This window comes from Erythranthe guttata, chromosome 5 (assembly GCF_056151865.1).
Source record: "Erythranthe guttata isolate IM_541 chromosome 5, IM_541, whole genome shotgun sequence".
Taxonomy (NCBI): Eukaryota; Viridiplantae; Streptophyta; class Magnoliopsida; order Lamiales; family Phrymaceae; genus Erythranthe; species Erythranthe guttata.
Window position 1 is genome coordinate 2,668,037 of NC_142537.1, and position 24,735 is coordinate 2,692,771.

Sequence of the window (24,735 nt, forward strand, 5' to 3'; positions counted from 1 at the left end):
AAAAGAAAAATGACTTAACTAATGGGTAATATACAGTTTTTGTCCTACAAGTTTACAAAAAACACATTTGGTCCCTTATGTTTAAAAAATTCAATACATTTAGTCATTTCCGTCAATTTTCCGTTAGTACTAACGCAATGAAGCGTGTGTAAATCACTGCCTTAACTGACGGACTAATGGTAAATTGATAGAAATGACCACAACTATTTAGTAACAGAAACATGAGGGAACAAATGTGTTTTTTTGTAAACATGGGGACAAAATGTGAGATTAGTGCAAAGTTGAGGGGTGAAAATTATATTTTTTCCCTTAATTAATCTAGTATTACATCATTTTGAAGAATCACAAGGATTTTAGTTTTCTTAAATGGGAAAAATCTAGTTTTCGTCCCTCAAGTTTACCGATTTCACATTTGGTCCCCCATGTTCACAAAAAAAAAATATTTGGTCCCTTATGTTTCAAAAATTCAACAATTTTAGTCATTTCCGTCAATTTTCGTTAAAACTAACGGAATCAAGCGTATTCCATGATTGCCTTAACTAACGGACTAACGGTAAATTGACGGAAATGACCAAAAGTGTTATCTTATTGGAACATGAGGGACTAAAGGTGTCTTTTGTGAAAATGGGGAACCAATGTGAAATAATGCAAACTTGAGGGATGAAAACTGTAATTTTCCCTTTTTTAAATATACACTAATTATTATATATTATTAATATTTTTTATTATTATTTTAACGTTCTTGCTTCATTTTGAAAACATAATTTATCTGATTTCAATGCATCTTTTTTTGTTCTTTTTCTTCTTCAAGATGGTTCCATTTTTCCAATAGTTTCAGTATTTTTCGTGAAAATGAATCAAACATTCAATCATGAAATCTTTAGAAATACACTTTCATCTATTTAAAATTTAAAAATAAATACTAATCCTTACTGTGCATATTCTCATATTTATATATATACTTAAATAGGTCTTATACATATATCTAAATATCGTATGTGTAATAACTAATAACTAATAAGTATATAATTCCACATCATTCAATCATTATATTATATGCTAATACAAATAATACAGTAATATTAATCAAGTACAATATGATATTATAGTGGAAAGTGTCTCATTCGAACTTATTAAGGTTCGAATAAAAGACTGATTTACCTTAATATATAACCAACTAGTACAAATATTTTATTTGGTAGGATGACAAATGGCTACAATTTCTTGTTGGTATAATTTGTTTAATAATGGATAGATCAAAATAGTTTGATGTGTACATTGTAACAATTCCTATATTAAAAATATAAAATAATAAATACACCCCACATTTTTTTTAACAAAGTATTGCGAATTGAAATAAACTCCGTTCTCGTATAAGATCTAACGCGCAACTAATATATATATATATATATATATATATATATATATATATATATATATATATATATATATATATAATATCGAATTATACAGGTTCGTACTTTAAAATCCTGCTTTTGTATAATAGTTTGTAATCTACATAAAATATATAAATTACATTGGGTGTATTTTAATGATCATTCATAAGAATCAAGCATGGGAATAATACAATTTTTGTCCCTTAAGTTTGCATCGATTTCATGTTTGGTTCCCCAATGTTCACAGAAAAACTTATTTGGTCCCTCGTGTTTCAAAAATTCAACATTTTTAGTTATTTCAATCAATTCCGCTCGTTCTAACGGAATCAAATGTATGCTCATCATTGTCTTAACTGACGAACTAACGGTAAATTGACAGAAATGACCAAAAATGTTAAACTATTGAAACATGTTGGATCAAATGTATTTTTTGTAAACATGGAGACCAAATGTAAAATAAGTACAAATTGGAGGGATGAAACTCTAATTTTCCCATCAAACATGCTTCATATTTTTTTTTAATTATTATAATAATAAAGAATAATTTTCTAACTTCCCTACCATTTAAATGCAATGAATCCCATCTCTTGAACTACTCTCATAATCACTGTTATCAGTATTTCAATTTTTTTTACTAAACTGACATATTTCAATCAATTCAATGTAATTTTCATACTTTTAATCAACTTATTATTATTATAAATTATTATAATTATAATTGTAATTATAATTATAATTATAATTATAATTATAATTATAATTATAATAAGTTCAATTAACATATAATCACACTCTCTCTCACACAGAAAGAATTCCTCTCGAGTCCCATCTCCTCCCTCTGTTTCAAATTTGCTTCAGCCACTCCTTTAATTATTTTATGACAAATCTATCTTCAATTTTCTGCCCCGTGTTAATATTCCCGTGCTTTAGATGAGGGGTATTTCCGTCTTTTCAGATGTTCCGCTGCAGAAAAAGAAAAAATAACACTCCAAATCAGCTCACAGAGCGCACACACTGACACAGACAGATTAGTTGCAATATTTTTTTTTCTAGAGAGAGAAACGAACGGAGGAAAAAAGCATGTCAATTTGAACTCAAAATCACTTTCTCTCTCTAAAAGAAAAAACTCTATCATCTTTACTCAAATTTTACCCACTGCAGGCTGCAGTGTTTTTGAACTCATCTCTCCAAATCGTTATCCGTCTCTCTCTCTCTCTACACTTGTACTGAAGTATTTATACATATTTACACACATTGTTTTGTAAGTATATACGGTGTTCCTTTGGAAGTTTGATGCGAGCTGCAAAAAGTGAATAGATCTGTGATGGCGGAGGTTTCCGGCGAGGGAGGTGTTGGTGTGGCGATGGAGCTGATTCCCGGAGAGACCAGCGGCAATGCGCCGGCGCTAACGCCGCTCACGGTGTCGGCGTCGTTCAAGGAGGGTAGCAAGGGTTCGTCGTCGCGGCGGAGGGCGTCGGTACGGCCGAGCCTCGACGCTGACGACTTTATAAACCTGCTCCACGGCTCGGATCCGGTGAAGCTGGAGCTCAATCGACTGGAGAACGAAGTCAGAGGTTAGTCTCTTCAGCTGGATCCACTAGATTCCCGCTCTGATTTGATGTTAAACGCTGCCGCTTCGATGCTTTCAATTAATTTATTTGGGTAGTGTAATGCGTTACAGTGTCTTAAATTTTGAAATAATTGTATCCTGAGGTGAAGCGCAAGGCTGTTTGATGTGTTAATTCAGTTCTGAGAGAAAAAAAAAACCTAAACCTCGAGCGCTATACGTCTTTTCACATTAAATATTTTTGGTTGTGTGTAATTTGTTGAAACAATGGCATTTTAGTGGGGTTTATTGTTTGCAGATAAGGACAGAGAGTTGGGGGAAGCACAGTCTCAGATCAGGGCTTTGAAGTTGTCTGAGAGGCTACGCGAAAAAGCTGTTGAAGAGGTTCCATTCCTGGACTAAATCTTTGTATTCTATCATACCTAGAAACTGGCTGTCTTTTATATGATCTTCTCTTGTTTGTATTTTTGTTTTTCCTACTTGGGGTTTGGGGATGGATTGGTGGGTAAGTTGGAAATTTAGTGCTAACTAGATAAAATACTGGTAAATAAAAAATATGAATCCAATATTAACCACGGGGAAATTTAAGATTGCAAGTTTTGAAGTAATTGCAATCAAACTAAATTTTTGTGGCTGCTGCGTATTTCACTTTGTCACTACTTATTATAACGCTTTTGGACTTTCCAAGTCTTCTTCATGAGAATGTTTAGGTTTCAAAAATATTCGTATGCTTAGTTGCCTCTGCTGGTCCTCTTGATCCTTTGGGTTTCGATAGTATATATTGAACTAGTAGTCTAGTATTAATTAGATGAATGATGCCATTGGCATAGCTGGAGTGGAACTGATGTTTCTAAATGAGGGTCTGTGTTAAAGATACTTCATGAGTTTCGGGATATTACTTGGGCTACTATGTTACTTTATGTACGAAGTAGTTTCTTATTCTTTGCTTGCATATCTTTCTTGGTTTCCTGCTATTTCACTTGGCTTTCTTCCTCTGAGAAGCTACCCTCTTGAATTTGTGCGTAATCTAAGATTTTTCATTTCCCTTAGCTCACTGAAGAGTTGACAAAGGTGGATGAGAAGCTCAAATTAACAGAATCTCTACTAGAAAGCAAGGTACTGACTGCGATATTTTCCTTTTCTCCTTCATCCTCTTTCTAGGTTTATATTTCTGATGGCAGAGATTTATTTATTTATTTAATTTTTTTATGGTCACAATCTTGGACAGAATCTTGAAATTAAGAGAATTAATGATGAAAAGAAGGCCTCCATGGCAGCTCAATTTGCAGCAGAAGCTACTCTTAGGAGAGTTCATGCTGCTCAAAAGGATGATGATATGCCTCCAATTGAAGCTATCCTGGCTCCATTGGAGGCTGAGCTCAAGCTTGCTCGGCAGGAGGTTTGTGCCTTAAAACATATGTGCATGTAGTCGAACATCAATCTCATTTGAGGGAATTACCGAAATAACTGTTAGCTTTTCCTTCTAGATTGCAAAACTGCAGGATGATAACAAAGCATTGGACAGGCTCACCAAATCAAAAGAGGCGGCTTTACTTGAAGCAGAGAGAACTGTACAGGTAGCGATGGCGAAAGCTTCTATGGTGGATGATCTCCAAAACAAGAACCAAGAATTGATGAAGCAGATTGAAATTTGTCAGGTATTGGTGTATTGCCTTATTTTGTGCTCTTTTGTTCTGTATATTTTTGGTTTTCTCTAAGATGAGATTCTCCTGTTTTGTCAGGAAGAGAATAAGATATTGGACAAAATGCATCGGCAAAAGGTTGCTGAGGTTGAAAAGCTCACCCAAACTGTACGTGAGCTTGAAGAGGCTGTGCTTGCTGGTGGTGCTGCTGCCAATGCAGTTCGTGACTACCAGCGGAAAGTTCAGGAAATGAATGTAATGATCCATAAACATGCACCCACTAACGATTTATTTACAGACACAACTTTTGAATATATGCTTGAACCCAAGTGGGATATCTTGATTTTTTTTTATTTTCAGGAAGAAAGAAAAACTCTTGATAGGGAGCTGGCTCGCGCTAAAGTAACAGCAAATAGGGTGGCAACTGTGGTGGCTAACGAATGGAAAGATGCTAATGATAAAGTGATGCCCGTCAAACAATGGCTAGAAGAAAGAAGATTCTTGCAGGTACATATACATTGTTTTCCTTCTTCTGCTTCAGTTTGTATGTGCAATGGGGACAGTTCGACTTTAATTATGCAATCAGACGAAATTCCTGCAATAATTATGATCCTTTTCACAGGGTGAGATGCAGCAACTCAGGGACAAGCTTACCATAACTGAAAGAACTGCAAGATCTGAAGCCCAGATGAAAGTAAATGGGATTTACGTATAATAATATGAGAACCCATAGTTAAAATTTCATTAAAAAAATTCTTAGGTTTACAATAAGCTTCCGTTTCATTTTCCAGGAAAAATACCAACTGCGCCTGAGGGTTCTTGAAGAGACTTTGAGATCTCCGAGCACAGCAACTCGAGGTGTGCCGGATGCAAGAAGCTCAAGCAATGGTCCTTCACGTCGCCAGTCACTTGGTGGAGCTGAAAACATTTCGAAATTGACTTCCAATGGATTTTTACCCAAGAGATCACCATCGTTTCAACTCAGATCTTCTAGCAGCAGTACAGTGTTGAAACATGCAAAAGGGACATCAAAGTCCTTCGATGGTGGTTCAAGATCTTCGGACAGGAGTAAAGTTCTCTTAAACGGATTAGGACCGAATTTCAAGCAAAGCCAGTCCTGTGATGGAACTAAGGAAACCGAGACACAAAGTAGTACATGGAAAGCAGAGGAAAAAGGCAGTGATATACAAGTTACAGACACAGAGGATACCGTACCGGGTTTGTTATACGATCTACTACAGAAAGAGGTGGTTGCGTTGAGGAAAGCTGGTCATGAAAAGGATCAGGGCCTCAAAGACAAGGATGACGCAATTGAGGTTGATTTCTTTCTTTACTGAATTACTGTACTTGCAATTTTTTGTCTTTATCCTAAGAATTCCTTGTTATTTTACCGTTAGATGTTAGCAAAGAAGGTAGAAACTCTGACCAAAGCGATGGAAGTCGAGGCCAAAAAGATGAGAAGGGAGGTGGCTGCTATGGAGAAGGAGGTGGCTGCAATGCGAGTGGATAAAGAACATGATAGTCGAGCCAAACGACTTGGGAATCCGAAGAGTTCAATGAACAGTTCTCAGTTGCTCCCCGCAAGGTATGCCTTTTGTATTCTAATGTTATTACAAGAACGATGGCATGTTTCCATTCTAGTTTTCTACTAGGGTTGGTCTAGTTAGCATGAGTTATACTTTTATGTTTCTGTTGCACCTTAAAGAATGCTAATAGATAATTAAGATGCTGATGCCGTCAACTTATAGTAATAGCTAATAGTCAAGTGGGATCACAAACTATCTTTTCTTCGTCTAGTCTTTTTTCTTTTTTTCTACTCTTTTCTGATAAAAAACACATTTGCTTATGAAATTTGTACCGCAACTAAAACGATGTAGATTTTAATACAACACAAGAACTTTTAATTGCTGTGGCACATGGATGTGCCAAGAGATCCTGAATTTGACAGTGGGGAAGTTATATTTAAGATGCATCTCTGGAATTTAATGCTGACATTAACTACAGCCTGTTATTTTTGACTTGTTATGCCCAATCATTATCCCTGGAAACAAATAATGCATCTCAAATGCTTCTGAAACCGAGTTTGACTTCTTGGTAATCTTGCATTGAGTTCTGTACAATTTCATGTCTGTTTTTTATAGTGGTTCCGATAGTATGGATTGGTATAAAGGATTTAACTCGCGGTATATGTTAAGGCAAAAACGAAGATATTTTAGGGATGAAGCATTTGGTGTTCAACTTAAATAATGATTGATGTACTTCAATAATGAGATGAACTGGGTGACTGGTTCCAGTTATTTCCCTGGTAGATAAGTTTTAAGAATGTTGAATTGCTTGCATTCGATTTTTTTGCAAATATGCAAAAGAATGCTTGAATTGATGGTGGCTGACAAAAAAAGACTTTCCTTTTATATTTTGACAATTTGTCTTCAAACAATTACCGAGAATGTTTCGGCCTTCTCTATTTACATACAATCATCATGTGCAGGACTGTATCAAGAACTGGATTGACCCGCAGCACACAATAACAGATAATCATGCCCGCAGCAGCATCAAGAACCGTTCAACAGCTAAAACTCGTATTGCTTCCTTTTTTTATCCTCCCCAATTTCTAAATTTACCCCCTTCTTTTTTTCTTCACTGTTGTTTTTATAATCGTAACAAGCATGCCAATGGCTCTTTGGTTGTGGCAAGAGAACGAAAAAAGAAAAAAAAAGAAATTCGTGACAAAGACGATGAAAAATCTGGTGGAAACTGATTGGTGTGCTTCTGACTTAGACTATAATCCCTCTGCTTAGAAAATCAGTAAGAAACATATGAAGATATCAAAGTTGAGCTAACTTTTCGGGCAGACATATTTGAGTGGCACTCTCTAATGTGTTGTATAGGTAGTAGCTTTTATCGGCTTATCCTTCGCCTTCGCCCCCACACATTTGTCGTTTTTTTTTTATCGGTTTGCAGTCTATATTTGAAATCTGCAGTTAGTGTGATTGGTATTTGTTGAGGTTTGTCAATATTTTTTTTTTGTTCATCTGTATTCTATAATCTATGCCCCTTATGTTTTTTTATTTTTATTTTATTTACACCAGAAAACTGTTTCTCTGCACTTCTATTGTTGCAATTTGTTGGTGTTTGATTATGAATTTATGGTGTGAATGGAGTTATATGTAAATGAGTTTATTACATTATCTTGGTCAGTTGGTGGGTGGGTGGGGTGGGGTGGGGTGGGGTCAGTAGGGGGGGTGGTTGGTATGTTGTGTCCAGGACCTCATGGTCAAAATATTCTTTATAATTGCTTTGGCTTGGTGCTATGTGTCAGAGAAATTTGCTTTGGGTCACGTGGGTTCACGTGCTCCTGGGTATGCTTAGCAGGCAAATTGATGCTGGAATAAACAAGTGAGAAGCATAACATGAAGCAACAGTGGAAAATTCTTTTGAGTTGTTGCTTCTGTTTTTGGAAAACTATATAAACTTTAGGTTAAATTACACCTACACCCCTGAGGTATAGTAAAATAACTTTAAGTTCCTGTAGTATTGGTAATTGAGCTACTTGATACTATTACCGGAGCCAAGATTTTATGTCCTGGGGCCCGATATGCATTTTAATCGTTTTCCGCGGGGCAGTTAATGCTACCATAGACGAAAAATTATAAATTTTGTATAAAATAGTTAGGATTTAAATGTTAGGAGAGCCGTGTGGCATTCTCTGGGTCTATGTTGTCTCTACCATTGCCTGAAATTAATAGTCCGTTAGAACCCTTCGAATGGAATAACTGATTCAATTCATTATTCCGTTAGGGCTTTTAAAAATGTTTCAGGGGTGATTGTAATTACTGATACTATAGGGACCTTAAAGTTATTTTAACATACCTCAGGGTGCAGGTGTAATTTACCATAAAGTTTATTTTGTTTCTCATGTTTTCATATTTTGATTTTTGATTTATTTTTTATTTTTATAATCATTTATCTCCCTTAGTTTTTGAGTTTTGGGTTTTGGGTTTTACCGGTACTCGGAATGAAAAGAAGACATTGGAAAGAATGAGGGCGTTATTTGGTTGGGGGGAAAGATGTTTTTTCAAATGAATTGGAACGTGTAGTGTGTTCACTTCCGTAGTGATACCATTTACTTATTATTCGAGATTTGTACCATTTGATCCACCATTTGATCCAATCTGAATTGCTAAAAACATGTGACGTGCATGGTTAACTCGAGGAGGCTACCTTGAGCAAACTATCTCTTTATAATTCGGAATTTCAACATTCAAATTACAAAATACCTTATAGTATCCAATTGTATTTTGTAAATACCCTTAACTAGGGCTGCTAATTTAGATCTGGTTCCACGGTTTGCATTGAATCACAAAACAAATCGGTCAAAAACCAAAAATAAAAATTAAACCGGATTTCTCAATTCTCAATTCCCAAGTCGTCAAATCCCAACCCATCGCCACTTATTATACTCTGTCTCCGCCGCTGCTGTTATCTGTATGGCTCATTGAACGGCTGTCAACACGACATCTCTAAAACTCTCTCTCTCTCTAAAAGCTAATAGTTATTGGTTCCCAAATTTCTCTCGTGGATAATCATCTCTCTCTTTTGATATCGATATGCGAATTACAATAGTAAATAATTCAGTCAATATTTACCCAATATATTAAATCTATATATATATAAAAAGACAATCTATAGGCCTAATATTTTGACACGTGGCATTTTTAGGGTTTCAACCCTAATGGTAGTTTTTGTAATTTAATATATTCCTGAGACAATTTTTGAAATTAAAAAACCACATTGGCATCTCCTTTTGTAGTTTCGCTTGCAGTTTTTTTGAGAAGCAGATGAAAACCCTCGCTGAGAAAAACTGCGAACTCCATAGAAAAACTGAAACCACGACAGAACCCATTAATTTGCCCTTTTCCAATTTCGCCATTCCTCTCTCTCCCATTTTTTTCTGTTTCTTATTCAAATTTTGCAATCCAAATTAGAGGGAAATTGTGCAAAACATTTGAAACCAAATATTGCACTCCAATCGAAGTCCCCACTTGATGCCAATTTTTGCGAGGAAAATAAATAAAGCCCAAAATCTGATAAGTGATAAAAATCTTCTTCATTTTCTTCTCAACCCTGTAATTGATTGATGCCATAAAAGGAAATTCCTGCTCGACCACAAGGCAATTCATTGGGGTTGTGTTCGTTCATTTTTTTTTTTTGTCAAATCTGTGCACATGTATTTGGACATAGCACATATGCTTGACGATGAAGCAAATAACATTGTTGTTCTTCAATCAAATTGGGCGCTGTTATGGTAATTTGGCGGTCAAGTTCCTTTATGCGTAAATGTGTGATTTTTATGCCTCCTTTAATTTTTAGTTGTCTTCTTCATGATTCACGTGGGGATATAACATAATTTGGATTTTCAGTTATTTTCCTCTTAATTTTGATTTCTTTTTTCGTTGAATATCAATTGGCGGGATTCTTAGTTTATAGGTTATGTCAAATTACAGGGTTGATAAGAAATACATGACAATACAAATGTTTAATAAGAAATAGATTACATAACCCCATATTTGCTTAAAATTTTAATATTTGGAATTTCGTAGATGATTATATCTTAGTTTTGCTTGAATTATATTTTATTGGTTCCTTCAAGTATTTGCTTGCTTATTGGCATCATCTAACCCAGTGTTTTATTTTTTCTTCACAACTTACCTTTTTCACAAAGAGATAGGCTTAAAAATAATTTCTATTAACCATGTTTTTCAAATTTATGTTATGTGTTATGAAAAACAATTTAGTATCTGCAATAGTTTGTTCATTCTATTGAGATTTCAAGCTCTTTAAATGTATTTGTTTTTTTTTTTTTGCAGGTTTGTCAAGACAAGTAATAATTTATTAAGATATCGACACAAGCAACAATTGGAACTTACGTTCATACCAAGGTATGCAAATGGCATTTATATTACTGTATATTTAAATTTTCTTCATTTTTTTTTTCTTTTTTAGATTCTGTATGTTTTTTGAGAAACTTCATGGTTCAAATATTATCCTTCCATGATCTACAGATTTACTCAATATATAGAACCATCTCTTCGAGAAGGCTTTTTTTAACGCAATAGTTTTTGAGGTAACTATCTTTTCTTGAGGCTGCTTTCGACAAAATATATTTTTTCGATTACATTCAATATGTTGCAGTATGATCAACCCTGATATTGCAATTAAATTTTCCATGTTTCATTTATTTGTTGCATGTGTAATTTTTATATTGCTACTTACTCAATGTACTCCGGTTCATATCTTGAGCACAACGATGGGATATTTGGTAGTCTCCAAAGGATAGATAAAAATATTGTGAAGGAAAAACAATTTTCTATTGCAAATTTTGCGTTTTTCAGTCATTTAATATTTTATATTTCACGGAATATAATCCAGGGCGTCATAAAAATCTATAAACAATCAAATTATGATGCCAAGAAAGATCATTTCTTTTACTGAGAGTTAGATAGTTTTTGGTGCTGCAAATAGCTATTTGCAGGTCATCTGGGAGTTTTTTTTTTATTTCTCATCGCCCATCACAGCTTAACAGCTATATTTGGTTTTTATTTTTTTTTACTTTTTCAGAAAAGAATTAGGTTCTTCATAGTTAGCATGCCATGTTTTTCGCTCTATTTCTTGAATAATTTGTATTTTTTTAGTTTGTTTTTGTATAGTTTCTCGATTGAGCATTAATAACTTTGATCAATGATATAATTTCTGCAACAGGGAGCATAAACGTATTTTGCAAGGTCTCTGTTATAATTTTTTCTCTTTTTTTCTTTGAACAAAGATGCTGGTTAAATTGTCAACGAGAGAGACAACATGTTCAACCAGACTCTCATGTTGATATCTACACAAAGGTAAATTAAAATTTACTATTTCTGCATTTTTTAATGTACTTTCTCTACCAAATCAGTTAGTTTAAGAGATAATCTATACTAATTAAAAAAAAGAATTAAATTACTATAGAAGAAAATAAAATTATAAAAGTTTTCGTTGATCTATCTAAGACTATATGCTTAATGTTCTTATTTCCAATAACTTTAGGCTGCTCCATCGGAAGGAGATAAAGCAAATGTTGTCACATATGGTGTTCTTAAGGTATTGGTGCTTCATGTTCGTGCTGACATTTTGGTTGGAGATGCAATGACAAGGAATTTATTTACGTCATAAAAGCATGTTACAACGGGTAAGTTAAACTGGGACTAAAATAAAATAACAACTTTCTTATGTACCTTTTCAATCGACCATAGTCATTTGTCAAATAACCATTATTCTTAATTTAGTTTTTAATGTTTTTAGTTCAATAAAATTAACCTTCTGCATAAAACTGTATTTGGAATTCATATCCATGAAAAGTTTCAGCAACCATTTTGCTATAATTACATTCAATACTTTTTGATGTTTCATATTGCTTTCTCTAGAGGTCATTTTCATTAATATATTTTTTCTTACCCCTTACGAGCTCAGCACTCCCGATCTATTTGGTATCATTGCGGGTTGTATTCATTTCAACTGTCTGATGATTCAACATACAAAAGCAGTAGGAAAAAGCAACTTTGTTCGGTATGAATTTCTGAACTTTCGCATATTTGTAGTTCTTATTTTCGATGCTTACTCTTCACATAAGATAAGAAATGTGTGCGCGCTAATGTGTGCATTAGGATCTATCCGTGCGTGCAGTGCAGTTTATGTGTATAATGTAGCGTGTTTGTGTTTGTGTTTTTATTTTAGAGATAAACTGCACAATAAATTTAATTAGATTTTTGTTATGTTTTTTTATGCACTTACTAATTCTGAATTTTAGATTTTAGAATTCTTTTACCGCATTTTAGAATTTGTGTTTTACTACATTTTATAATTAGTGGTAGGTTTTTTAAGATTGTTGGTCCATTTAGGTAATTATATTCCGGTAGCTACATTCATTTCCGTAGTAGGATTGTGAAGTTGTCATCAGTATGTTGTCTCATATTTCTTTAATTGACAGTGAAATGTGTTTGGGAATTTTGTAGGATGACTTATAACATCTTATGTTTTGTTATACTTAAGGATTTTGGAATATGCTGCAATTTAAGTCTTAGTGACATATGGTCGGGCTTATGTAGGATATTTTGGGTACCATCAACCTGTTACTCACAAACTATATATCTCTTCCATGCTTATGTCTCATGTGTAAATTTTTTATCATTTTTTCAGTATCATAGGATCGGAAGTAGAATTTCGTCTCAAGGCGTCGTTTAGGCTTGCAAATTCTAGACTAAAGCTACTTGGGAACAACAAAGACGTGCAAGTGAAGCAAATGAAGGGGAAACAGCCCAGTAGCTTAAGTCTGGCCAATATCTGAAGTTCAATCATACATTCATTTATTTCGGAATAGTTTATATGTCCAAACATTGATTTTCTCGGAAATTGATTTTTTGTACATTTGTAGCCGAACACTCTCTTACATAAGTCTGATGACGTAAAACAGTTATATGTTGTGCTAACAACGGAAGATGATACTCTAAAAGTCGTTAATAAACATAGTATAAAGTGATTAAAGAGCCTATTAAATTTTCTATTCTGTTTTTTGAAAACATGATTGTATGGACTTAATATATACAAATATACCTCATTTGTTTTGAATCATCAATTTAAAATACGTATTTACCGTCAATTCTAAATAATATATTCACCGTGCATCGCACGGGTGTAGTACTAGTAATACTATTGAATGTGCTGGCTACTGATATTTTAATTATAAAATATCAGATTCTCAAAAAAAAAAAAAAAATATCACAAATTTCTATTTTTTTTTTATTTTAAATTAATAGTTTGATAATATTGGAAAAGGAGATATATAATGTGGAATTAATGGAGTAATTCTAATTTTTTTATCGATCTATCGATCTAATCAATATTTGATAGCACGTTGAAATCAAATCCCACGTCCTCGACCGTTTTTCTCGTGCTCTCTCTCTCTCTCTCTCTCTCTCTCTCTCTCTCTCTCTCTCTCTGTTTCATTGCCCTCGTCTAAAATACCATAATCGGAGATCCAATCGCATTTCCTCAGCATTACTGCATTTCTCACATCTTCCGAAAATGGCGACAATGGAAAGCTTAATCGGCTTAGTGAACAGAATCCAAAGGGCGTGCACCGTGTTAGGCGATCATGGCGGCGAAGGCATGTCTCTTTGGGAAGCGCTTCCCTCCGTCGCCGTCGTCGGCGGCCAGGTCCTGTATACTTTCTCATTTCTCCTTATCCAACATCTCTCATTTCCCTCTCTCTCTGCAATTTTCCTGATTATGAAAAATCTCATATTGATTTGGTGTGTTGAAATCGATAACAGAGTTCTGGCAAATCGTCGGTCCTCGAGAGCGTAGTTGGGAGAGATTTTCTGCCTCGAGGATCAGGTAAATTTTTGTTTATTCATCTTGTTTCTCTTTTCGTTGCTTGTGATGTAGATTTATTTTGTATATCTGTCGCATACCAATCGGATTCTAATTTCCTTGAACTGAATCCCCATCTAAGTAGCCGATCCACATTGTGTTGTACGTTATAATTACTTACATTTGACCTAATCAGATCTCTTTAAAGTGTTTGTATATACTATACTATCTTCTGTGAAATAATTATATTTAATCAATTTATTGAGAGCAAATGCAATTGTTATTATTGGAAATGATGTATAATTAGTGAACAGAAGCGTATTGCACTGATCAATTTGTAATCTCCTTCTGTTTTCAATTTAAGGCATTGTAACAAGGAGGCCACTGGTGTTGCAACTTCATAAAACGGAGGGACAAACGGAGTATGCAGAGTTTCTACATGCGCCTAAGAAGAAATATTCTGATTTCGGTACGTTTAGATCTAGAGATCGAACGTTACACTTTCTATACTCTCCAGATTGTTTGCCATTGTCTAACGCCAATGAATAAGATGTTGTGTTCAATTAAAATCATTTCGTTTCCTATCATTAGTCATTTTCGTTTGACCGGATCCTCTCTTAATTTAGTACTGTTCTCTATGATTGACTGGTGTGCTGAGATCAAAGCGCATTGAATTTCGCATTTAGTGCACGGTATCTCATTCTCATAGGCACTTGCAAGTGTCAATACTATGAGCAACTAGGTCTTGATCTCGCCTATAATTTCCTGTATCGAGTCTCGAAATCTTATCTAGAAGGAAGTCTGCTGCACGGAGATCATAGCATATAGCTGTATGGCATTCTATAGAGTAAGAACAAGAATTGCTATATATTTTTTTTATGGTAGAGAGAGGCAGAAGGTGAAGTAGTAAGCAGAAAATCACAGATTATGAATGATTTAATAACATACGGTTTCATATGACATTGTATTCTAGAAAATATAAAAGAATACTTATGTAGAATTCTCACCAGTTAATTTCCATGTTTTGAATGCATAAATATGTGTGAATTTTATTCAGCCTTGCACTTTTTATTTAAATAGGCATTTTTGGATAGTGCAGCTGCTGTACGTCAAGAGATAGCAGATGAGACGGACCGCATTACAGGGAAGAGCAAACAAATATCTAATGTTCCTATCCAATTGAGCATTTATTCTCCAAATGGTAAGCACTAGTCTTCACTTTATTTACTTCTAAATCTCATTAGTCTTGTTTCATGAAGAACTTGGAATTTTTAATAATGGATGACATATTAGTTTTTCTCAGTTATCTCTTACATATGTATTACTTTTAAATTACTTTTCTAAATGTATTTTTTGTTTGATTGTCTAGCTTATACTCGTTTTTTTTTTCCTTTTTTCTCTGCAGTGGTAAACTTAACAGTTATTGATCTTCCTGGGTTGACAAAAGTAGCTGTAGGTGAGCACCGAACTGTTACCTTCATATGCACACATATAATAAAGAGAATAATATTCCTCCCATGCTTTATTTTTTTAAATGTATGATAGACTGAGCACTTGCTAAATATTTAACTCTTCCAGAGGGACAGCCAGAGAGTATTGTTGAAGATATTGAAAATATGGTTCGGTCTTATGTTGAAAAGGTACAAACACTACTTTTAGTTTGAGTATCAATATTCTGAGCACAGAGTAGTATTCTTGCTATATTTTTGTTTCAGCTGTACATTTTGATAATTGATGCTATTGCAAATCCTTTGTATCACTTTGGAATTTCAATAGCCAAATAGTGGAGGACTCTACCTCTCAGCCTCAGCCATAGACCCTAATTACTAGACTTTCCTTTCTCGCCATTTAGTAAGAACTGAAAATTGATGGCGATATCTTCTGCAAATAGCCTGAATTGTTATCAGTTTCTAATATCAGTTCATATCTTTTGCCCACAATTAGTTTTTTCCTTGATTACTAACCTGAAGTTTTGGATAGAAGTTAGAATTCATATTCGTGTCCTTACTGAAATGTACGTAGGCTTAGGTTTCCTAAGACTAAGAGCGAGGGTTTGTTCCAGTATTATGTCTCTCCATCTGTGCTTTTAGGAAGGAACTGCAAATTGATATGTTATTTATATTATTTTGTTTATGCAATCTGTTTTTCATTTCTTAATAGCCTCATTGTAATTTGCCTTGATCTTTTAAGCATCAAAATCTTGGAATGGACTACCTAGCTCCTAAATTAATTTTTCATCTCTCTTTTGAATATTTGCTTTGCAGCCAAATTGCATTATTTTGGCCATCTCTCCTGCTAATCAAGATATTGCGACTTCCGATGCTATAAAGCTTGCAAGAGAAGTTGATCCATCGGGTATCAATCAATTAAATACTGCCTAGTTACTTCTCTCTGTTTTTACCTTTGCATGTATGTTTTTTTTTTGTGTTTAAATTCTAATTGACTGCAAACTACAAAATGACTTACTGTTTGTTTGAATGCTAGGTGAACGGACATTTGGAGTATTGACTAAACTTGATTTGATGGATAAAGGAACCAATGCTCTTGATGTATGGGTTACTATTCATTATTGCTTTAATGATACAAGATACAGTTTTGAAACCCGTGCAATATTAATTTTCATCATTCCATAAATGATTTTCTCTGTTAACTATCCTAACTTGCGCTTTTAATAGATATTCAATTTACTTGTAATTTTATGCCTTGTTAAGGTAATCGAAGGTAGAGCATACAAGCTCATGCATCCATGGGTTGGGATAGTGAATCGTTCACAAGCTGATATCAACAAGAATGTTAACATGGTTTCTGCTCGTCAGAAGGAGATAGAATATTTTGAATCCAGCCCAGAGTATGGACATCTGGCTCATAGAATGGGTTCAGAATATCTGGCAAAACTTCTGTCTCAAGTATGTAAACCGACTATTGAAATATATATGATTATCCTTTACGGTTAGATTGTTCTATGATATCATCTGTACACGACTTTCTGACTATGTTTTATCTTCTTTGACATGCATTAGCATCTGGAGAAAGTCATTAGGCAGCGCATTCCCAGCATTATTGCCTTAATAAATAGGACCATAGATGAACTCAACGCAGAGTTGGACCGTATTGGCAGACCTGTTGGTGTAGATGGAGGGGTAAGAGTAGGATCCATACAAAACTAATATCACTCAAGATGACCTCGTTTGTACTGTCATTTTTCAAGCTGAAATATCGTTACCTTGATATACAGGCACAGCTGTACACAATTTTGGAAATGTGCCGAGCATTTGATCGTATTTTTAAGGAACATCTGGATGGAGGGTAATGCTTAACATTTGCTCTATGTTTCTCCTGTCCATATGATCTAAATTGTTTTAGTTATACAATTACTTGTTTCTGATCAACAAATAGACTAGAGCAGACTGGAGAGAGAAGCTTAGATGGTAGGAAGAAATAGAATTGAACTTTAGTCAGATTAATTTTTTTTGACAATTTTAACGATATCATTGTGGTAGTTGGTGATTGCTAGGGAACCACTAATTAATTTAAGTTCCTGATTCGTTATTCCGTTTTTTAATTACAGTTAGTAGAAGCTTCTGCCACGACCATGACAACCTCTACGTAAATATTTCTTCTACTTCATACTCCAAGTAGTTGGCAGATTTAAATAAATTTGGTCCTCATGATGTAGGTAGTTGGGTATCCTTGCCATCAATTTAGATTATTAAGATAAAAATGATTCATAAGGATAGTATATTCAAAGTTCAAGTATTAGTTTCTAAACTCTCAGATTTAAGGATGTGTCTTAAATTAAAAGTATGTTTTTACTTGTCTGAATATATACTAAAATTCCCTGTATTTTGGATCCTTAAGTTTTTAGGCTTCATTTAGATTGACAGTTTAAATCAATGAGCTCCTGTATTTTGAGCTATTTTTTGAGTGATTCTGGTGGATATAGAGTCAACTGAAATTCTTCTCCCCCAAATACTTCCCTTAAATTAGAAAACCTCAAATTAAAATACAACATAAAGAGAAGATTTAATATGTGGAAATACATAAATTTTGTTAGCTCTAGTAATAAATGTTGCCTGATTCAAAAGTTTATATACTGGCTGGCTTCATATGTTCTCTACAGCTTTTTTTTTTTTTTTTTTTTACAATTATTCGTGAGGTAACAAAGTCAGTTTCACAGGAGGCCAGGTGGAGATAGGATATATGGTGTCTTTGATCATCAGCTACCGGCCGCTCTCAAAAAGCTTCCATTTGATCGCCATCTCTCACAAAGTAATGTTAAAAAAGTTATTTCAGAAGCAGATGGCTATCAGCCTCACTTGATTGCTCCTGAACAAGGATACAGAAGACTAATTGATGGATCACTTGGCTACTTCAAGGGTCCCGCTGAAGCTTCAGTTGATGCGGTACCATTTTTAGTGTCTTTATTAAGTTTTAAGTTGACTACCTAAAACTGGCTTACATCTGCATGCACACATATTTAAAGTTTTTATATATATAAATACACACACATACATATATGTATATATATTTGCATCTTAGATCAGTGTTTAGTAGGTATGTTCCATGTACACCTTTCAGTTAAGAGCATAACTACTAGTAGTTTTGGGGTAGCCAAAGGATACCCATCAAAGTCCTTTAAAACGAAGAATATAGTTCTGATCTTTCTCATGAAACCTCATCGAATCAAATTATGTCTTGTATTGCGATCTTCCTAGATAGCAAATATAAATGCTGTGTGCATTTGTACCTTGAATTTTATTGAAACTAATAGTTACTCTCAAATTAATGCTCTTTGTAGGTACATTTCATCCTGAAAGAACTCGTGAGAAAGTCAATTGCAGAGACTGAGGTAAATCTGGAACACTCGCTTTGAACTTAGAACTGTCTTCTTTCTTCTGTATAGAAATGCTCAAGCTATATTAGACTTTTTCTGAAGTTATAAATTTCAGGTCTTTTGACCCCAAAAAAATAAAATCACATGGGTCCTTTCTCCATGTTATATAACGAGTCATATCTGCTATAAGACTGTAGATATTAATTTGCAAATAGTGAAACATTTTCTTCCGGAACTCTTAAAACACTATGCAGAATAGGAATTTGCAACAATATTTTAATACAAACATTTGTCTCATAGTTTTTTTTTTCTTTTCCTTCCTCCATCTTCAATGAATGGCCATGTAGGAGCTGAAACGATTCCCGACGCTTCAATCTGACATAGCAGCAGCTTCAAATGAAGCACTTGAGAAGTTTCGGGATGAAAGTCGTAGGACTGTTTTACGACTGGTTGAAATGGAGTCCTCTTACCTAACAGTTGAGTTTTTCAGGAAACTTAATATGGAACCAGAGAAAAACAACACCCCGACTGGTCCAAATGCAGATCGCTACACCGACAATCATCTGAGGAGAATCGGTATGCCATTTCATTCTTGCTTTTCTACCTCAACTTTATTTTATGCATACATGATATGAATCTAAAGCATTTCTGGTAATATGTTACATATTACGAGGAGTTTACTTGGCTACTCTATTGGTTCTGACAATCATACGTTAAAGAAATCAATGTCTTGGAAAAATTACATCAGAGTGCGTTTGGATGGAGGGATTTGGAGGAGGATTTGATTTGGGGAAGGGATTTGGAATGACTCCAAATTTGGAGTCATTTGAAATCCACACCAATTGCTCCAAAAAAAACTAAAAAGGAGGGGTGTGGATTTGAAATTCATCGTCAAATCCCTCAATCCAAACAAGTCCCAGGGATTTGTTATTATGGATTTGAAATCCCTCCTCCAAATCCCTCCATCCAAATGGACCCTCATAGAAAATTCAGTGAGGGGCATTATGTAGTTATAGACATAGTTTGCTGCTATATAGGAGTAGAGCGATATAAATCAACATCCAACATGTAATGTTTGATAACAGGTACAAACGTGTCTGCCTACGTTGGTATGGTTTGTGATTCCTTGAAGAATAGCCTTCCAAAGGCCGTCGTTCATTGTCAAGTTCGAGAGGCTAAAAGATCATTGCTAAATCTTTTCTATGCTCAAATTGGAAGGAAGGAGGTATTTTGTCTCAACATTTTCTATTTATATTATATGTATAAATATAAATATAAATATAAATGATTTAGCAAAACAAATGACACGAAGAACTTTCGCTTTTGTAATGCGTGTGTAGAAGGAGCAACTTGGTAAGATGTTGGATGAAGATCCATCACTCATGGCCAAGAGAGAGAGTATAGCCAAAAGGCTTGAACTGTACAAATCAGCACGCGACGAAATCGACTCGGTCGCATGGAAGTGATGAAGGCCTCGTCTCGAACAAAATCAATTCTTTTTCGTGGTACATATCTCTAATCCTAAATTGGCGGCTTATTCTCTTTGCACTTTGAGATTATGGAGGATCCGAACATGATACACGCTTTCGATTTTTTAGCATACAAGGATTGGAAATATAGCTGATCTGCCAATGCAGGTTTTTACAGTTTTATCCTTTCCCCCCCCTGGGATAATACATCTGTCCTACTTCTTGATGTACGGATGGATTCATACGTGTCTCATCTTATTTAATTCTTTCTTTTAGGTGGTAAGATTTTGATGATATTGTTCTCTGCTTTATTCTGGTTATCAACATTTACAATTTTTCTCCATGGAGAGTTTTATATCATATACATCTATACCTGTTATTCGGAAGTGCGTGAATTTACGAAGTTTGCGAAGTTCGACGTTGCTATGAGTGATACATTTACGCAGAATATAATCGACAATTTGTGCAGATTCTAATGCAAGTTTTTACATCTTAGAGAAACAAATAATTTGCAGGAAACTCCCAAACCAAAATTACAATATGTAACAGAAAAAATCGAAATTGCCAGCCATTTTATCTTCAAAATCAACAGTAAAACAAATAAATACACTACATAAAAGCAGTCAATCACCATTCACCCAGACTCAGCAAATCAGAATCCTGCCTGCTAGCCAAGCACAACTCATGCAACTCACTAAGAATCCACTCTTCCCCAGTATGTCCTCCCAACACCAAAACCCTCGTCCCCATAACTACGCACGTACCGTGGCCCCACGCAAACTTCGGCGGCTGACCTGGCACATTCACCGCCCTCCAAGTCGGCTTCTCCTCCGCCGGGTCCAACAGAAACAGCTGCGACGGCGAATGAAGCCCCGATATCGACCCACCGAATATAATCACCCGCCCACATGGCATAGTCACCGCCACATGATCCAATCTCGGGGGCGGAACCACCGCATTTTGACCCCCGCCACTTGTCAGACCCCCACACTCTAGCTGCCTCCACAGCGGCTTCTCCTCCTCGAGATCAATCGTGTAAGCATCCCCCGACCGAAGCTGTAAATGCCCCGTTTTCGCGAGCCCGCCGAACATTAAAATCTCTGTTCGTCCGTACACAGAGAGTGAGTGCCCTAACCTCGCGGGTGGGGTCCACAAAGAAATTATTTCCTTCCAGATAGGCTTCTCCATCTTCAAATCCAGCAAGAAAGTGTCGCTCAAAAGAACACCCGCGTCAGTGCATCCACCCGAGACTACTAACTTAGACCCCTCGAGCGTGCACGAGCTATGCCACGAGCGAGGCAATGGTGGGCCCCGGCCGAAGACTTGTTTCCAAGTCGGGTATTTCGCGTCCAAGTCGAGGACAAATACGTCATTTAACAATCCTTGTCTCCCGCATCCACCGAAAACCACCAACCAAGAACCGTTGAGGCACGAGAGCGTGTGGCCCCACCTCCCCGGTGGAGAAGCTTTGACCACCACCTTCCGCCACTCTGGATTCACACAGTCGAGATTTAGTACAAAAGTATCGTCCATCGGCTGCATATTTGCACCTTCACCGCCGAAGAGAACAAGTCTATTTCCAGCAGCACAAGCACTGAAGTTGCACCGCGACGGCTCCACCGCACCTCGGACCGTGAATCTCTTCCAGCAAATTGCTTCTAGCGTAGTAAGCTCCCTCGCCAGACGGCCCCACCCTAACTTATCCGTCATCAATTCAAGTCCGCCCGTTACATCCCTCCCCCACGCATTTTGGCACACCATTTTCCTCACGTGTTCGTTTTTCGTCAACTGCCTGATCCTTCTACAGACGGAACCAATCGACGCAACGTCTCTCGGCATTAACCGTGGCAGAATATTCTGAGCTATCACTTCGTCCGACAGGTTGAGTAGATAGCACATTTCCTCGAATTGGCCGTGCATGTAATCACCACCGATTTGGAAGGGCTCATTTTGTTGATATGTTTCTTTGTACACCGGATACGAGATGCTGCTGAGGTCTACTTTGGCTTCGGAGAATATCTGGATGCCTATCACGTGAGTTACGAAGCCGTCGTCGCTGTGGATTGGCTTGAGGCGGAGGCTGTTGACGATTGGCGTGCCGTCCTTTTTGAAGTTGAGAAGCTCGCCTTGGAACTCGATGCCTTCCTCGAGGCATCTCCGGATCTCGGAAACTACGACGGGATCCACTAACGGATGCCGTCTCTTGGCGCGTGGGTCTCGGTATTGGAGGAAGCGGCTGAATTGAATGAGAATGTATGTATGTATATGTTAGCATTATGTATATATTGTTCCGATTTTGAATCATCATCAGCAAAAACATACCAATTATGCATTTCTTATCAACATAAACTCCAATTTCATTTTCTTATTTTTTTTCCCCTAAAAATATGCATAAACCTCAATTTCTCCCAAGCAATCAACAGATTCACGGCGAATTTAGTCCAAAAAAATAAATGCAGAAAAATCTAACGCGCACAAATTATTTACCAGTTGCGACCGAGGACTTCGTCGGCGCGAAATCCGGTGGAGAATTCGAAGATTGTGTTGACGTATATGACCGGAAAATCTGATTCCATCGCATCGGAAACAACGATCGCCGTTGGCATCGCGGCCGGCGCGTGGAACAAACGGTGAGGCTCACATGAAGCTAATTCCAGCTCCATATCCCTGTCCACGTCATCGCCGCACTTCAGCCGCTTGAGGTACATGTTTTGCCGTTGTTCTTCTGTTTCTTCGCTCTTTCTCACACCCATATCTCTTTCTCTCTCTGCTGCAAGTAAATTGAAGTATTGTGATTTGTGTGTATTTATAAATATATATATATTCTACTACTACTGGTTCTACGAGCTATAATATATATCTTCCTTGGATGGTTGCGAAATTAGACGATTTTGAGTAGTTAATTACGAAAACGCCTCCGCACTTGCCATTTGGACAATGCCTTCTATTAATTTTCGATTACGTGGGATGGTTTCCATATTTAATTACATATAATAATTACACATATAGTTGTAAATATGAATAATTTATATGCATGTATTTTATGAAATTGCATTTTTTAGGCTAAAGAACTTTGAGTTAAGTATTTCCAATTTAATAATCAAATATATGGTTATGACTTGTAACTTTTAAGATAAATTTTAAATTTAACTTCATATTTAAATTTCTTACTGCAATTTCTTCCAATTTCGTGTTCAACAAAAAAAAAATTCACAAAAAAAATATCGAACGACTTATTCTTACCTTATAATTGTAATCCTAATCCGTAATTGACATTGTTGTTGTTCGTTGAAAATATTTGCAAAACGAGTTTCAAAATCTCAAAAGATCGAAAATGTGAAAGTAGAGAGAAATCTCAAATTTTTAGGAGTGTTTTGAAATAATAACCAAAATCCCACTGCTACCAGTAAAAGTCGTGCAGCAATTAGCATTTCAGATTCTAAATCTTGAATATTTGAATTTTGAACTATAAAAAGTCTTTTTTATTTTTATTTTTTTTTTATTTTATAATTTTAATGAACACTAGTAGACACACATGCTTGTCGTTTGGCCCACTACACCGTCCAGTGAGTGTGAAACATAGGATTTTGTGAGTGGCTGATTATTTAAATTAAGTAGAAGATTGTTTTTTGTATTATAGGTAGTTTGACATAATTATTTTGATTATGATGAAAACTATTGGCCCACGTTCTTATTAAACAAAACATTGTTATACAAAGGCAGTTGGTCCAATAGCATGACTCTATCCTCTATTTGGTCTTTTCTTCTATGTCCACCACCACTTTCTAATCTTATAATGTTTCTTTCTAATTTTTATTTAAATTATATTATATTTGTAACAAGGGACTTGATAAATACAGTACCGCCTTTTAGTAAACATAGTACATTTTAATCAATAAATTAAAATTTAGCACCAACCCTATTTAGATAGTGTATTTACTAATCATCAAAATACGAATTTATCATATTTTAGCATAACTCAGACTAGATAGTGTCTACTGCAAACTCTCGTTTTCTGAATTTCTGAATTTTTTTTTAGATCGAACTTTTCCACTATATTTTTGTGTTTTTAATCTACAAAAATCACTCAAATCTCTTCACTCTAAATAGAAATTGAGTTAGTGATTTTTTTCCTAATTTAATTCTAAAATTAAAAAAAGGGTTAAATTTAGAAATTCAACACTACGTTATAAATTTAAATATAAGAGCAAAATGTATGAATTTTATTTAGAACAATAAAGTTAAAAGATGACAAATGAGTGGAACGAGATTAAAAATTAAAATTAGAAAAATGACCTGCATTTACTAAAACTCGTCATGTATTTATCATTTATCTTATAACAATTAACAACTAATTTGGGCAAAATAGTTGGGTCACTTTCTCTTGTGTGGAGTAAACAAGTTAGAAATGGCATTTGGTAAT

General features: G+C 35.4%; 3 protein-coding genes and 1 long non-coding RNA gene across 6 annotated transcripts; 3 read left to right on the forward strand and 1 right to left on the reverse strand.

Annotated features, from left to right (window-relative positions):
* The first annotated feature begins 2,175 nt into the window (after positions 1-2,175).
* Positions 2,176-7,700, forward strand: LOC105966114 (microtubule-associated protein 70-2). The gene is made up of 11 exons (XM_012990662.2): positions 2,176-2,971; positions 3,263-3,348; positions 4,015-4,080; positions 4,193-4,363; positions 4,452-4,622; positions 4,707-4,862; positions 4,968-5,114; positions 5,230-5,301; positions 5,399-5,923; positions 6,005-6,192; positions 7,096-7,700. Exons 1-11 carry the CDS (start codon positions 2,722-2,724, stop codon positions 7,133-7,135), a joined length of 1,872 nt encoding a protein of 623 aa, XP_012846116.1. The 5' UTR covers positions 2,176-2,721; the 3' UTR covers positions 7,136-7,700.
* A 1,624-nt stretch (positions 7,701-9,324) lies between these two features.
* LOC105970215 (uncharacterized) lies at positions 9,325-13,126 on the forward strand. The gene is made up of 7 exons (XR_016031357.1): positions 9,325-9,912; positions 10,475-10,546; positions 10,670-10,731; positions 11,367-11,500; positions 11,688-11,829; positions 12,111-12,206; positions 12,837-13,126. It is a non-coding gene; the product is annotated as an uncharacterized LOC105970215 (long non-coding RNA).
* A 238-nt stretch (positions 13,127-13,364) lies between these two features.
* On the forward strand, positions 13,365-20,698 carry DL1C (DYNAMIN-like 1C). 3 transcript variants are annotated; one of them, XM_012990647.2, is made up of 16 exons: positions 13,365-13,853; positions 13,970-14,033; positions 14,374-14,478; positions 15,109-15,210; positions 15,415-15,465; positions 15,588-15,649; positions 16,274-16,364; positions 16,494-16,558; positions 16,721-16,915; positions 17,030-17,149; positions 17,245-17,315; positions 18,187-18,412; positions 18,808-18,858; positions 19,191-19,419; positions 19,929-20,068; positions 20,184-20,698. In XM_012990647.2, the coding sequence occupies exons 1-16, from the start codon at positions 13,722-13,724 to the stop codon at positions 20,307-20,309; spliced, it is 1,830 nt and encodes a 609-aa protein (XP_012846101.2). In that variant the 5' UTR covers positions 13,365-13,721; the 3' UTR covers positions 20,310-20,698. The 3 variants fall into 3 exon arrangements, 2 of the variants coding, with proteins under 2 accessions (XP_012846101.2, XP_088674672.1); XM_088818546.1 differs by having other exon boundaries at positions 13,439-13,853; positions 15,090-15,210; XR_016031358.1 differs by having other exon boundaries at positions 13,510-13,853; positions 19,191-19,592; positions 19,828-20,068.
* Positions 20,699-20,794: 96 nt separating this feature from the next.
* LOC105966099 (adagio protein 3) lies at positions 20,795-23,137 on the reverse strand. Its single transcript, XM_012990646.2, has 2 exons — positions 22,800-23,137; positions 20,795-22,548 (listed from the first exon to the last, which is right to left on the reverse strand). The coding sequence occupies exons 1-2, from the start codon at positions 23,063-23,065 to the stop codon at positions 20,940-20,942; spliced, it is 1,875 nt and encodes a 624-aa protein (XP_012846100.2). The 5' UTR covers positions 23,066-23,137; the 3' UTR covers positions 20,795-20,939.
* Between the last annotated feature and the right edge of the window lie 1,598 nt (positions 23,138-24,735).